Source organism: Acinonyx jubatus, chromosome D1 (genome assembly GCF_027475565.1).
Source record: "Acinonyx jubatus isolate Ajub_Pintada_27869175 chromosome D1, VMU_Ajub_asm_v1.0, whole genome shotgun sequence".
In the NCBI taxonomy this organism is placed as follows: Eukaryota; Metazoa; Chordata; class Mammalia; order Carnivora; family Felidae; genus Acinonyx; species Acinonyx jubatus.
In genome coordinates, this window is record NC_069390.1 from 49,754,585 (window position 1) to 49,769,860 (window position 15,276).

At 44.5% G+C, this 15,276-nt stretch overlaps 1 protein-coding gene across 1 annotated transcript; it reads right to left on the reverse strand.

Annotated features, from left to right (window-relative positions):
* Positions 1 to 1,886: 1,886 nt before the first annotated feature.
* EIF3F (eukaryotic translation initiation factor 3 subunit F) lies at positions 1,887 to 9,362 on the reverse strand. The gene is made up of 8 exons (XM_015084649.3): positions 8,933 to 9,362; positions 5,617 to 5,687; positions 5,297 to 5,376; positions 4,755 to 4,892; positions 3,493 to 3,584; positions 2,937 to 3,073; positions 2,688 to 2,801; positions 1,887 to 2,113 (listed from the first exon to the last, which is right to left on the reverse strand). Exons 1-8 carry the CDS (start codon positions 9,330 to 9,332, stop codon positions 2,036 to 2,038), a joined length of 1,110 nt encoding a protein of 369 aa, XP_014940135.2. The 5' UTR covers positions 9,333 to 9,362; the 3' UTR covers positions 1,887 to 2,035.
* Positions 9,363 to 15,276: the final 5,914 nt, after the last annotated feature.

Genomic DNA, 15,276 nt, shown 5'->3' on the forward strand with positions numbered 1-15,276 from the left:
TGTCCAGGCCAGTCTATCTCTGCCTCGTTCAGCTTATTCTCACCCCAGGGACAGCTGTGGTCATCCTTTAAGCTCCATTCCAGGGTTCTAGGTTTACCTCGTCAGTGAAAATCTTCTCCAGTGACTCTTCTGGGCTTCTGCAGCAGTTTATACTCTCAATTCCACAAGGGATGCTTTTGGCTGCCCTTGGCTTGAAGACCGCATGCCTCCTGAGAGATGGTATTTCTTTTGTCCCCTGTCCGCTACTTCTCAGCAGGGTCAAAGCTACCAGGCTCTGGGCAGCCTCGAAGGAAAGAGGAAGGATTAGATTCTGCATTCTGACCCTATAGTATGCACTGTCTTCTGAGACTAGTCTTTTTCATTCAATGTTTTAAGATGTCCTGCTTACAGCTGCATGACAATTTTCTGTGTCCATATTTCAGGTGTATCTCACACATAAAATATAGGTGGGATTTGTTTTAAAATTCAATCTTTTTTTTCTCTCATTAGTTTAACCCTTTTTACATTTAGTGTGGTTACTATATTTGGATGTATATCTGCCATCTTTACTTGCTGTACCCAGTTTTCCCCTGCTTTCTCAATTAAAAAAATTCTTTCTTTTTTCTTATTCTATTATTTCCCATCATTTTCATTTGGAGATTATTTCCAGTGAGTAACCCTGGAATTTTATCATGCATATTTAAAAAAACTGAAGTTGGTATTAACCACCCACCCCAAAAATAAAACACAAACACTCTGAACTCTGATCAACCCTCTTCCCATTGTGCATGCTATTTTTAACCTCACAATTTGGCATAACTATTGTCATTTCATGCCTACGTGTAAAAATGTATCATTACTATTCATAGCTTTTGACCCCCAGAACTTGTCACATGTCTCAGAAACAGAATTACAATCTGGGCCTTTTTGATACCCACTTGCTTTCATTTACCTTTCCACTCCAACACGTAACATAACCCTAAGTCCCTGAATAATGACCCATTTCTTCTCAACCTAAGGTATTTCGCAGTGGCCAGGCAGAACACTCCAGCAATCAGATGAAAGGGCTGTTTGAAGTCTACAAAATCCCTGGGAAATATCATCTAGTCTTTGCTTAGATTCAGCCATTGGCAGAGCCCAACACAGCCCGATGGTGCTCTCAAGTTACACATAGTACCGAAGGAGTTTGCAGTTTGGGGGACATCTCTTTAAATTTAAGCTATAGATCCTAAACTTGCCTCCCCGAACCATAGTGGCAAATAGCTCCATTCTACTATTCAAGTAGTTTATGACCCTGACCACACTCTTTACTCTTTCAGTTCAGATCAAGCATTCAATTCTCTTAATTATTTTCCCTGCATGGATTCTCCTTTTCACTTCCTGTGGAAACCCCACATGATCCATCAAAAAATGGTTCAGAGTTTGCCAGTGGACACCTTTCCAGAGTGAAAGCCAAAAGAAAAATTTGGTAAAATGCAGTTAATCCTCAGAAGACTTTCTTCCCACCAGCATGTACTCATGGGTCCCAGGACTGAGATTTGTACCCACTCCTTTGTTCCTCTCCACTCACCCACCAACACATGCTCTAGGTCCTCCTAATTGTGCATAGGGCAACACTTTGTACTGTCATTCATGTGAGGCGGAAGAGAAGTGACAAAAATATTTTTTTGAAGGTCCAGTTTGCTCTAATCATAGGCAAAAGAGCGGGAAGAAAGTACCTCTGTGAAACCACTGTGCAAAGAAGGCTGTCTGGTCTGGGGGCAGGTGAAAAGTGGCTTGGACTTGGGTTATGGGTGCAACTACTGATGGCGAGTCACCAACACACAACCAACTTCTACCCAAGTATTCACTTCCTGGTTTTTGCATGAGCTCTCCCTCCACCCAGCAGTAAACTCATATAAGATGGATTCATTTACAAAAGGTAGGCTATGTTTATTTAGAGTCACAAGCAGTTGACTGACTCAGTGTGACTCAAACCACAAGGAAACCATCCTACAACACTCCATTCTGAGTCCTGGGGTGGCCCAGATTGGCAGGAGTGCTGCTTGGGGCCCATTCACAGGTTTACAAGTTTCTCATTGAGGGCAATCTGTGACTGCGTGAGATTGGCCAGGTAGGTCACCATCAGCAGGTCCTGGAAGAGGAAGAAGCCACAATAAGAGAGGGATTGGGCAGAAAGGGAGAAGAAAGTCTGGGGTTGGCCAGCTCCATGGTGAACACTGGGTAGAGGGCAGTCCTGGATAAATAACAGCTCAGAAGAGGTTGGGCAAGACTCAAAGGTGGAAGATAAGAATGAAATGTTTGAGAACACTTTATCTTCTTTACTGATACACTTATAAAAGTGGGGTGCTTTAGCCAAGATCTGGGGTAAGATATGGGGGGCGGGAAGTCTGTGAACCCAGATGGGGAAAATAAGAAATTGCATTTTCGTTAACCTCTGAATTTAGCATTTCTTTTGACCATGAATCTAGATAGCAAGTCATAGTAGTATCAGCAGTTCCTGAGACAATGGAATCAAAGAAGAGAAGGCAGAAGACCTCTCCAAACACATGTACCACCTCTTCCTTCCTCCCAACCTGGACTGCAAGGGGCCAACGGCAAAGCCCTTTCTCCTCTGTTCCCCTCTAGGTCATCTCCCTTCACATTTGTGTGCATGAGCTGAGGTGGGGGAAGACACAAGCTCCCAGAAGCCCAGGGATGGCACTTACATTGATGTTGCTATTGAGCATGGTCTCAAAGTCATCAGGAACAATCTTGGGTACTTGGTTAACCAGACTCATCAAGAAGCGGCCCACAGTATTGTCAGCGGACACCTTTCCAGACTAAGCACCAAACAAAGATTCAGTGAGGCACAGTTAATTCTCACCACCAGGGACTGTCACTTCACCAGTACACCTCTCAGAGATCTCGGAGTGGAGATCTATGCCCTCCTCCTTTCTCGCCTTCCCCCTCCTCACCAGCACATCCTCTGCATACTGCAACACTGTGCTCAGGGCATCCTGGATGCGAGCCGATGCCCCTCCTACTTGCTGCAAGTCACTTGAAAGTCCAATCACCCGGTTGGGGCTAAAACAGGTCTTCATGATCAGGTCAACTGTGGGAACAGGTTGGGGGATAGAAGAGGCACAGACATTTCAGTCATTCCATCAGGGAAGAGACGATCTCTAATCATTCTGCTAACTTTCCCACTTCCCTCTGGGTACAGCCAACTTCTCTGAAACCCTGCTCTGCTCTTAGCTGCTTCTCTTCCTCCTGCTAGAGCTTAATCACTGGTTTTGGTCTTATATGAATGGCCACGTAGCCTCTGGTGCTGATAATTTCCCATTCTAATTGCACAAATAATTCCTGGAAGTTCGTTTATAATGGAGAACGATTGTGACTTTAATCATCACAGACATTAGATAAACGGTTCCTCTTCAACCTACCCAAAGCCCTCCATTCTTGTTAGAGAGCAGCTACCCTGTGCCCTGAAAAGTGTCAGACCTCAAAAAAGGGTATGGGAAGGTTACTCACCTCCAATGCGTTCAGTGTCATAATACGCGTATTTCACGGTCAGAGGTGTGAACATCACCCCCATGGTCCTCCCAGGGACACCCATTAAAGTGCTGGGGAGAGAGACGTCAAGGTAAGTAAATAGCCTTGGGAGAGGGCTTCCATGTCTAGTCCAGGCTGGGAAAGCAGTCATACCAAGGTTATGGGTTCCAAGGTTCTGAGACAAGGCTGAAACCACCTGAACCTGAGGTCTCATGGGAGCAAGTCACATTTTTCCTTTAGCTCACTTCACACACAATGAAGCCTGGCCTGCGAGAGGGGACTCAGCCTGCAGATCTGACTTGGTCCCTTCAGATGAATGTTTCACTCACTGCAATATCAGTGATGAAACAGGATGTTGCATTTCCCTGTGGAGCTGGCTGCCCAGATATCCACCCATAGGTCTTCTATGAGACTGTGCCCTTCATTAGCACTGAAAAAAGCAAATTGACTCCAGCCCACCAAGACTAGATTAGGTGCTTTAAGAAATCTCACTAAAGGTGACTGCCTTTACTATGTCAACTATTATTTTCACCTGGACCAAAGTCTGTTACATTATGTCACACACAGAAAGTGCACCAAATCAAACAGCGTAAGAGATACGCTAAGAAATGCCTTCATTCTAACCAGAAAAGATCATCTTTCCAACTCTCCCAGCAGCCCCTTCTTCAGCATGCCTCCCCTGTCAACAGGAATTTTAACTGCCTGCAAGCTCAATGTGTCAATGCTATATATAATGTTATTGTCACCAAAACTGTACTCGACCCTGGGGTAATAGATGTAGTCACAAAGGATAGCCATCCTTTAATCTGTATGACTCTGAGTCCTGTGTATCCAGGAATAATGATTAACAAAGGGTTACTCAGAAAAGCAGTGAACATGACCAAAATACCAGTGAGGATCAGCTATAGGAACCGTGAAGAGTTAGCTTATAGAAACGATGACAGGAAAAACATGACAGTTTGCTCAAATACCTAAAGGTCTGTCATCTGAAATTGGTTAAGAGAAATAAGTAGAAATCTGGGGTACAACTGGTATCAGCAAGTGGATATTGGAGGGACAAATTTTGTTTCAGAGTAAAACCCTTCTAACGATAACTGTTGAGAGGGAGGAATGGGTTTCCTTATGAGGCAATGAGTTATATACTGAAGGATTAAACCTGCTTGGGGTGGAGGTGGGTGTCATCCAGGCATGGTAGGAACCAGACAGCCTTTTATGGCCTTGTGCCCCAAGACACCGGTCACCTGACATAGGCCTTGATGCTCATGCGGCCATTCTGGAGGCTTGTGTCCACGGTGAGGTGAATTGGGTTGGGGGCTTCCCGGCTATAGTACTCATGGATCAGCACGGAATGCTCTGTAATGTCATGGCCTGTAGCATACCTGGAAAATGAAACATAGTTGTGGATTCAAGTCTACATGTAACATTAATACCAAACGCAATGGTAAAATGGGTGTCTCTAGGTAGTGTTACCTCCAGTGCAACCTAAATGCAAAAAGACTACACTGAAAACTGTATTAACTCAAATCAAAGGCTGACTCAGAGCTCTTGAAACATTACAAGTCATCAGCAAGGCAAAAATACTTGGCTCAGTAAAAGCTACAATTCAAAGTAAATATTCTTGGCCTCATAAGATTAGAACTGCCAGCAAGACACACTAAATTCACAGATCCCTGAAGTAATACACTTTCAATACTCTGTCTCCAAAAGGGAGTAGAATAACTAGCCTGGTAGCAAAAAACCTTGGCAATCACCAACACTTTCCATTCCCCCAACTCCAACTTACCAGCCCAGAATGAGCTCATTTGGAGAGACTTTCTTGTGTAATTCATACATGTTCTTAGCGAATTCCATGTCAACAGCCACCTTAGAAGAAAAGCAGAAAAGGAAGCTAAGAAGCTAGAAGCCCATAGAAAAAATGGATGAAAAGGACCAGAGCCCACCCCAGCAGACAAGAGGCCCAGGAAGTATATACCCATAGAAAGAAGGTTCTTTGTTGAACTTTTAGTTATAGAAGCACAACGTATTGTGCAGGAGAAGCCTTAAGGAGAGCCTAGCAAACGAACAGTTATAGACCACACAGTGGCAGCTCAAGCTCCCACTCACCTCATCTTCTGACTCGTTGTGTGGCACTGAAAAGCAGTTAGTGACCTCCACTGAATGCTTGTCAACGGTGCCTGTGAGAGAGAATTGTCCACGTGTTACAAGACCCTAGGGCACTCGGCAGCCTCCGACCACTTTCCAAATGCTTTCAGAGGCCTCCTCAAAGTCAATGAACAAATTGAATTCGTAAATTCTAAGTTAGCCATATGCATCAGTGGGACCAGGATTCTCCAGAGAGCTGAAGCTCTGAAGCGATCTCTCTTTGCTTTAGCCATCAACATATGGGTCTATTCTTCCTTCACAAGGTCTTCTGCTTATCTGTTCCATCCTGCTACCAGTCCTACTCCAGGTCTTTTTTCTATGACCTTCATTTTCAGCCTCTAGATTTTCTCCCTGTAATTCAATCTGCAGAACTACCTGGAAAATTCTAATAATGTCTACACAGGGCACCCATACAGTAGCCTAGTCCCAAAGCACAGTGTTAGGGAGCTTCACCTGTACCTCCCTTCAGTCATCTAGTCCCATGGTCATAACCTTAGCCCCATCACCATCCAGAAACCTTCTAACTGTGAACCTTAAACATCAGTATCAGTCTTTTACCACAAACTCCTATTCTAGTTTTGATACCCTTACTCCCATTACGTTTGTTTCTTGACCTAAGACTGCTGGTCCCTTGGGTTCTCCATTTTTTCTAACCTACTGGCACTGTCCATACCAGGCTTCAAGCCCTGCCCTCTATACTAGTGACCACAATGCTGCCCACACCTGTGTCTGTTTAATTCCACTTCACTATGGTTTTTGCTCCCTTAGGTGAAACTATGTCCGCAAACCCAGTGGGTAAATACTTTTTCTCTTATTTGACCTCTCATCAGCATTCAATAGACTTGACCATTTCAGACTTCTGAAGCAGTTTTGAGTCTTCTATATTTCCATGCTGCTATGATAACCTTCTATTAGAGCATTTATCATATTGTATTCTAATTATTTGAATGAGTAGATCTTCATCTTGAATTGAAGGTTAGAGTAGATGTTGTTTTATCAAACTTTGAATTACAAATATTTAAAACAATTTTATGGTACTTAAAAGATACCACTGACTTCTTTTAGCCAAATTAAATGTTTCATGAATTAATGTCTGAGAAAATATATAAGCTCCTAGTAAGAAGAGTCTGTTTCATTTTTTAGTAAGTACTATCCCTGTAACCACCTAGCATTGTACCATGGTCCCAGTCCAGAAGAGAATCTTAAGATGTAGATTACAGGTCACTAAATAAGGTCACTATAGTATCTGGGGTACTTAATACTCTCCCTCAGTGGAGAACTGTTTCTTTAGTTAAATAGCTCATGCGTGTGAGTTTGGAAAATTTGGCAGTGCAGCTGAAAGAGTAGTCTTTGTCAAGTGCCAAGTTAATGTTGCAAAAATCATTTGTTACAGAAGCTCAAAGCAGGACATGGTTACAGAAAGCTATTATACTTTGGGAAGTTAGGAGTGGGGGTGAGGGTGGTGGTATGGGATGAAGGACTGATACTTAATTAACACTTTTCCTGGGAACCTGGAAGATGAGAGGAACTTGGAACAAATGAGGGAGATCAGGGAAGGCACTTGTGGCAAAGAGAATACAAAGTCTTGGTTTCAGAAAAACTTTGGCAATGTTTGGAAGATAATGGATCAACTGAAGTTCCTGTAAAATGCTAAACCTTCAAAAATAAGTAAAGAGAGACTATGTTTGTGTGTTGCAGGGGTAGAGCCCTGATGTGGAGGATGGCAACTAATGGCTGTTTTGTAGCTCATGTGTCCCAGCAGTTAGATGCTCTTGGTAATAATTTTGCTCTTGCAAAGCCCAAGTCTAAGTAGCCCCCCCCCACCCCCGCCCCCGCCAGAACTAGACTTTAGGTAATTTGTTCCAAGGCACATGGTTAATATTTGGTGCAATCTACCTACAATCTTGTCTTCTTTGCAATACACCAATTGTCTTCTATGGTGGAAGAACTATTACATGTCACAAAGGTATCTAAAATTGGGGACAAAGATGGAATGAAAATGAATTTGATGGGATCAGCAGTACCCAGAGAAAGAGGCATATTATCAGTAATCTCTCTCTAGTGCTTCTCCATTTTACAAATTACTTTAACCTATTAGGGAGACTAATGGACAGAAGATCAGGCTTAACTCTGGAAAATAGTATGGAGGTTCCTCAAAAAGTTAAAAATAGAACTACCCTATGACCCAGCAACTGTGCTACTAGGTACTTATCCAAAGGATACAGGTGTGCTGTTTCAAAGGGGCATATGTACCCCAATGTTTATAGCAGCACTATCAACATGGAAAGTTGATAGTATGGAAAGAGCCCAAATGTCCATCCATGGATGAATGGATAAAGAAGATGTATACACCCCTATATACATACAATGGAGTATTACCCAGCAATCAAAAAGAATGAAATCTTACCATTTGCAAGTACATGGATGGAACTGCAGGGTATTATGCTAAGTGAAATTAGTCAGAGAAAGACAAATATCACATGACTTCACTCATATCAGGACTTTAAGATACAAAAGAGATGAACATAAATGAAGGGAAGCAAAAATAATATAACATCAGGGAGACAAACAAAACATATGAGACTCTTAAATATGGCAGACAAACAGAGGGTTACTGGAGGGGTTGCGGGAGGGAGGATGAGCTAAATGGGTAAGGGGCATTAAGGAATCTACTCGTGTAATCATTGTTGCACTATATGTTAACTTAGATGTAAATTAAAAAGATAAATAAAAATAAACAAATAAATTAAAAAGATCAGGCTCAAACGTTTAGGAAAACAGGATTATTGAAGCCCTAAACGAGTTTCTGACAAACCGGTTTACTTGTTCAAAGGGATGTCTTTTTACAGATCTCCCCACTCCTTTCTCAAGTGGTTAAAAATGTCTTTGTAAACACCGAGAAAATAAAGAAATTTAGTCCGTAGGAAAGGGGGGAAAACGTGGTCATTGGGTTTAGGGAGTCAAATATTTCTGACTTCCTACTCAGCATCTGAACTCATTTTTGGTCACACTTGGCCTGAAATGCTACTGGGCAGATTAAAAATAAAATGTAAATCATTCCGCATACGGTTTTTACTCAATAACTAACTACTGCTTACGTATTTTATACCACCCGAAGTGACAGAAATGTGGCAGGGAAGTTCAAGTTCCTTAAGGAGGTAAGTCGCGGCAGGAAGGTGGCATGGAAGAATAGGTCAATGGGGATGGGAAGGGAGGGGAACAAGAGAAAAAGGAGGTGGGAGGAAGAAGATTCAGACGATTGTGTCTGACCACTCACCCAGCAGGGTGCCGATAACTCGGGCAGCGCCCTCGTTGCGTCGCTCGTAGCTGTCCACGATGGAGGCCAAAATGACCGGGTGCAGCCGGACCACACGGCCGCCGGGGAAGGGGCCTGGAAGAGCAGGACCGGGCAGTGACTGCGCAGGGGTCTGCGCTGGGGCCGGCGCTGAGGCCGAGGTCTGGCCCGGAGCCGCGGTCGTAGCCGCTGCAGCCGCCGCGTCTGAGGATGAGGCTGGAGCCGGCGTTGGAGCCGGAACCGGCGCTGGAGCAGGAGACGGGGCTGGCGCTGAGGCTGGGGTTGGGGACGGGACTGGGACCGAGGGTGGGGCCGCAGCTGGAGCTGCGGCTGGAGCTGGAGTGGCGGGAGACGCACTCGCCGGTGCTGCCGGTGTAGCCATCTTGTCGAGAAAGAAGGAGCCAGGAACCGAAGGGAGTGAGTAGAAGAATATTAGGGGCACGATAGGCTGAATATGCACCACGTGAACCAGATCTTTGTGCCTATTGGTCACTGATGATGTTTCTCACGGCACTACAATTTCCTGCTGAGTTTGTGCTCTTTAATTTCTGTCCCATGAGCACTCAGTGAGAGGCGAGCTAAATAGTTCCGAGCAAACTTGGGACCCCCGCTGAGAAAGGGAAACAGCTCAGTCTGCGCAGCTGCCGCCAGATGGGCCCAGAGAGCGGAGAATGGGTTGTAATTCCTGTTTTCGGACTTCAAAAAGGCAGTGAATTGTTAAAAAAATTTTTAATGTTTATTCATTTTTGAGAGAGAGAGAGAGAGAGAGCGGGAGCAGGGGAGAGTGAGAGAGGGAGACACAGAATCCAAACAGGCTCCAGGCTCTGAGCTGTCAGCGCAGAGCGGAGGCGGTCGAATTCTTCAACCGTGAGATCACGACCTAAGTGGAAGTTGGAGACTCAACTGACTTAGCCACCCAGCACCCCAGGATAGTGAATGGTAAAGTGCCTTTAACGGCACTTCTTGACAGAGTCATAAGAAGACAATGCGGTAGCTTATTCTATTCAGCAGTTTGAATATGTGCCAGATGCTGTTTTAGTCCCTTGGGATATATCAGTGAATGAAACAAGGATTGTCGTTCTCCCAAAATTCACCATCTAGTGGAGGGACACAAATAAGTACATTATATAATACGTTAGAAGATAATGAGAACTATGAAAAAGGAAAAATTAGCGGGGAGTAAGGGGGAATCAGAAGCTAGGGTAGGTCACAATGAGAATGCAAGGTTTGAGTTGATTGAAGGAGGTGAAGGGGGTGGCTATAATTGGGGAGAAGAGCCTTCAGGTCGAAGGAACAGCAATGCAAAGGCTTTAAAGACAGGAGCAGGCCTGGAGTATGTGAGAAGACTATTTGGTGGCTGGTGTGTTCAGATCATGATGGGGAATAGCAGAGATGGACCCTTGAATAGGAGTTGGGGAGCACATCATTAAGGACGTACTAAGCCATGAAAAGGATTTTGACTTTTACTCTGAGAGAAAAGGGGAGCCATTGCAGGGTTTGGAGCAGGGGAAGGCCATGATCAGTCTTAGTTTTAAAAGGATCATTCTGGATGTTTTGAGAAGAATAGAATGGGCCAGGGAGAGGTGGTTGTTGAGGAGAGGAGGGTGAGAGAGAAAGAGCAAGAAGACTTTTTAGGAGATTAGCAGGTAGCCTAAGTGAGAGGTGACGGTGGTGGGAACCAGGCCAGTAGCAGTGGAAGTGGTGACAGGTTGGTAGACTAGGGACATATTTTGAGGATAGAGACAACAGGATTTTCTGAGGAATTGTATGTGAGGTATGAAAGAGAAGAGTCAAGGATGACTCCATTTTTGTGTGTGTGCTGAACAACTAGTATGAAGAAGTTGTCATCAGTTGAGATAGTAAAAGCTACAAGTGGAGCAGCTTTTTTGGAAAAGATCCTAAGTTCAATTTGGGAGGTGTCATCCTTGAGATGTTTATTAGACATCCAAGCAAAACTGTAGTGTGATCAGGTGGAGACACTTGGGAGAGGGTTAAATGAGGAACCCTCTGTAAATCTCTCAGCATATGCCTGATATACGGCAGTTATTATTATTATTATTATTATTATTATTATTTTAAAGTTTATTTATTTTGAGAGAGAAAACGCAAGTGGGGGAGGGGCGGGGGATGGTGGCAGAGGATCAGAACCAGGCTCTGCACTGACAGCAGGGAGCCTGATGTGGGGCTGGAACTCACGAACCATGAGATCATTATCTGAACCGAAGTCAGACGCTTAACCGACTGAGCCACCCAGGCACCCCCAGCAGTTATTATTATTAAGTGGTAGCTATTATCACTGCTATGTAATGGGAGGAGCTCTGATTCTAGTGTACTATGTAACTTTGGGCAATCTATAATTTTTTCTGAGTCTTAGTTTCCTTCTCAGTACAATGGGAATGATAATATCTGCCTGTTAGGAAACCAATCAACTCCCTTAATTAGGTCAAGTCCTGGCAGCTAGTTGGCAAGGTGGGTGGGTGAGGTTGGACTTCTCAGCCCTTACTCTCATGTCCAAGAGCTGCTTTCTCTTGGAACTATGTTCCGTAATTAGAATTTATATGATCCAGCTCCCCTGTCAATATTCTGGGCAGACATATGTTCTTTCTTTTAATTCTCCTAAACACAGGTGAACAGCCTATCAGAGGAGGATTGAAAAGAGACTTGGATTTTTTTTTAAAGCTTTATTTATTTTTGAGACAGAGAGAAACAGAGCATGAGTGGGGGAGGGGCAGAGAGAGAGGGAGACACAGAATCTGAAGCAGACTCCAGGCTGAGCTGTCAGCACAGAGCCCGATGCGGGGCTTGAACTCACCGACTGTGAGATCATGACCTGAACTGAAGTCGGACGCTCAACTGACTGAGCCACCCAGGCGCCTCGAGGCTTGGATTTTGTAACTGGGATCTTTAACAACTCTAGCAGAACAGTATTCGAGGAATTGATGGTGGGGTGGGCATGGAAATCAGAATTCAGGTGGGAGAGAATTGTCAGTGGGAACTGATGGCAGTGAGTGCTGGCTGCTCTCTCAAGAGAATTGGTGGAAAGGAGAGGAGACATTTAAGGCAGTAGCAGAGGGGAACAATAGGACTGAGAAGGGGACACTTCTCAGTCCCCTGGACTGGAAGAGTTTTAAGTGTACTTTAAACTAAGGGTGAAGATCTAGAGGAAAGGAAAGAAGAACCATCTAATGAAAGAAGGGAGGAAAGAGGACCTGAATGGAGAAGTCTAGATGAAAGAGATGTTCTTGCATAGAGTGAGGGACATGCAAGAGAGGCTTCCCCAGGCTGTGGCCTCCCTTATGGATGCTAGTGGATCTGCCTTAGCAAGGGCTGATCCCCTGAGATCATCCCATGGGAAGAAGGCCAGAGGAGAGAATCACCTGTGATGAAGAGGTGTTGTTGCTCCGAACTGACCCTTGGGACCTCTATCCACTTACTTGAGTTGGTTGTGGATACTTCATCACCAAGAACTTTACCTTGATGTCAATGTCCTGAAGACCTTTCTCTCTAGAAGGAAAAGAGAAAGGGGTGGGTGAAGAATCAGACATGGGGCACCTGGGTGGCTCAGTTGGTTGAGCGTTGAACTTCAGCTCAGGTCACGATCTCATTGTTCATGAGTTCAAGCCCCGCATTGGGCTGTCTGCTGTCAGTGTAGAGCCTGCCTCGGATCCTGTGTCTTCCTCTGTCTCTACCCCTTCCTTGCCTTACACATGCTCTTTCTCTCTCTCTCAAAAATAAGTAAACATTAACTTTTTTTTTTAAAAAGAATCAGACACTTTTAATTGGGGAATGAAGGGAAGTTGCAGGACCTCCTGTCAAGTGACAGTTTTCTCAGGGAAGTGAAGCCATGGTGATCTGTTGAGAATGGAAGTGCAAGGGTGCGACTCAGTCTTTGGGCAGTGGAAGAGGGGCCAAGAGTGAGTCATTAAAGGCATTGATCAATTATGAGAGAGCCCAGCTAAGCCTGGAGACCTCAAGGATCTGGTTAGCTTTTGTATTTTTCTCCAGCCACATGGCTAAGAGGCAGGCAGGGAGAGATCATTGGCATGGCCTTCCTAGGAATGCTGACCAGCTAGGATAAGGAAGTACATACATCCAGGATGCTGACTTTTCAATCACTGACTGAGGGATCCAGGCAGGCTGAACCCTATGAATAGAAACTCTGAGGCCTAGGTTCATTATGAAAGGGCAGAAGGCATGGGGAGAGAGAAAAATGAGCTGTCCCCTTGAATATGGGAATTGTGTTGTGCACATAGCGTACTGGTCAGGATATATATACATATATATATATATATATATATATATATATATAAAATGTTTATTTTATTTTTTTATTTTTGAGAGAGAGAGAGAGAGAGAGAGAGAGAGTGAGTGGGTGAGGGGTAGAGACAGAGAGGGACAGAGGATCTGAAGTGGGCTCTGCACTGACAGCAGGGAGCCCAATGTGGGGCTCGAACTCATGTACTGTGAGATCATGATCTGAGCAGAAGTTGGACACTTAACTAACTGAGCCTCCCAGGCACGCCATACATATATAATATACATATATATACGATGTATATATATGTATATATAATATATTTTAAATATGTATAAATATAAATAAATGTATATGTTAAAATTATATATATATATATAATTTTTTTAATGTTTGTTTTATTTTTGAGAGAGAGAGACAGAGTGTGAGTGGGGAAGGTGCAGAGAGAGAAGGAGACACAGAATCCGAAGCAGGCTCCAGGCTCTGAGCTGTTAGCACAGAGCCTGTCACGGGGCCCGAACCCGCTAACCATGAGATCATGACCTGAGCCAAAGTCGGACGGTTAACCAACTGAGCCACCAAGGTATCCCTAAATATATACATATATTTAAATAAGGGATTGGCTCATGTGATTATAGAGGCTAGGAAGTCCTAAGATATTTACTTAACAAGCTGGAGACCCAAGAGAGCCAATATGTAGTTCTAGTCCAAAAGCAGGCCGACCCAAGACCCAAGCAGAGCCTATGTTTCAGCTTGAATCTGAAGGCTAGAAAAGACCAATGTCCTGCTCAAGCCTTCAGGCAGATGAAGTTCCCTCTTACTCCAGGTGGGGATCAGCTCTTTGTTCTATGCAGGCCTTTCACTGATTGGACAAGGTCCAGCAACATTAGGGATCACATTCTGTTTAATTCAGCCTATCAATTTAAATGTTAAACCTATCCAAAAGACACGCCTACAGTAATGTTTGACCAAATATCTGGAGATCCTGTGCCCTAGTCAAAATGACACATAAAATTAACCATCACACCTGGGATCCTGGTCATCTTGAGGAATATGCTTGATAGTCCTTCCTGAAAAGAAGGTCATAGCTACAGGCTCATGTTAAAATTGGGGACTGTAGCTTGATAAACCCATTCCACCTCTTCAATGACTGGCTGGAGTGAAGGGAGGTCTGACTACAGCTCCAACTACGGGAAGGCCGCAAGGGGGAGCCCGAAGCTCGCTCAGCGCTGCAGGTATGACTTGGGACTTACTGAAGCAGGGCAGTGTAGGAACCATACCTTGGTGGCCGACCACCTGTCCTTCTGCAGACTGGGCCTGGCACAGGCAGGCTGGTAGGCTGCCTCCCACAGTTTGTCTCTGCTCACTGCCAGCAGGTTTCAGGAAGTTGTGCACCTTACGCAGGCTCCACCCACTAGTGCCAGGATGCTACTTTGCTATGCTAGACTTCTACACAGTTAAGGCTCTCTGCCTGGATGCCCCTTCAGACTGAGGTGGTGAGGAGCAGTGGCCACAGTTTGAAAGCAACAGTGTCACAGACCTCAAGCCTCATACCTGCCTCCCTGCATGGCAAATGTTCTCTGTTCTGGAGGGAACCTGGCCCCACCAACTGGTTACCCACCCTGTCAAAAGCCAGCCTGATCAGGCAACTCGTCACACGTGAGATTTGCCTGTCTCCAGTTCATTCTCGACTACTTGGCTAGGCATGCTATTTTCTTAGTTCTCTGATTTTCTGATATCCATATCTTAATTTCTGCACTTGCTTCTGGTCTTCCCTCCCTCCACCTGGTTTTGGTCACTAGAGCTTCTTTCTCTGGCTTGCTATTCTCAGCTCATCCTTAATTTCTGCCTCTCCAGATTCTTCAGATTCTAGTCGCAGTGGGCCTGGCCAACCCCCTTGACTTCATGCCAAGGTGGGGGGCAGGAAATCACAGAGAGTTGCTGGTGTTTTCTGCCCTTTAAAAAATCTTATTTAAATTTTATTTAAATTATAGTGTAATAATGGTTTCAGGAGTAGAATTTAGTGATTCATAACTTACATATGACACTTAGTGTTCATCCCAACAAGTGC

What these genes read in the sequence shown, in the direction of transcription:
- EIF3F (XM_015084649.3), bottom strand. Translation starts at nt 9,332, where the DNA reads ATGGCTACACCGGCAGCACCGGCGAGTGCGTCTCCCGCCACTCCAGCT. An exon ending in AGTTATCGGCACCCTGCTGG is followed by an intron (nt 5,688 to 8,932) that starts GTGAGTGGTCAG and finishes TCTCTCTCACAG; the next exon opens with GCACCGTTGACAAGCATTCA. An exon ending in TGACACTGAACGCATTGGAG is followed by an intron (nt 3,074 to 3,492) that starts GTGAGTAACCTT and finishes CTGTTCCCACAG; the next exon opens with TTGACCTGATCATGAAGACC.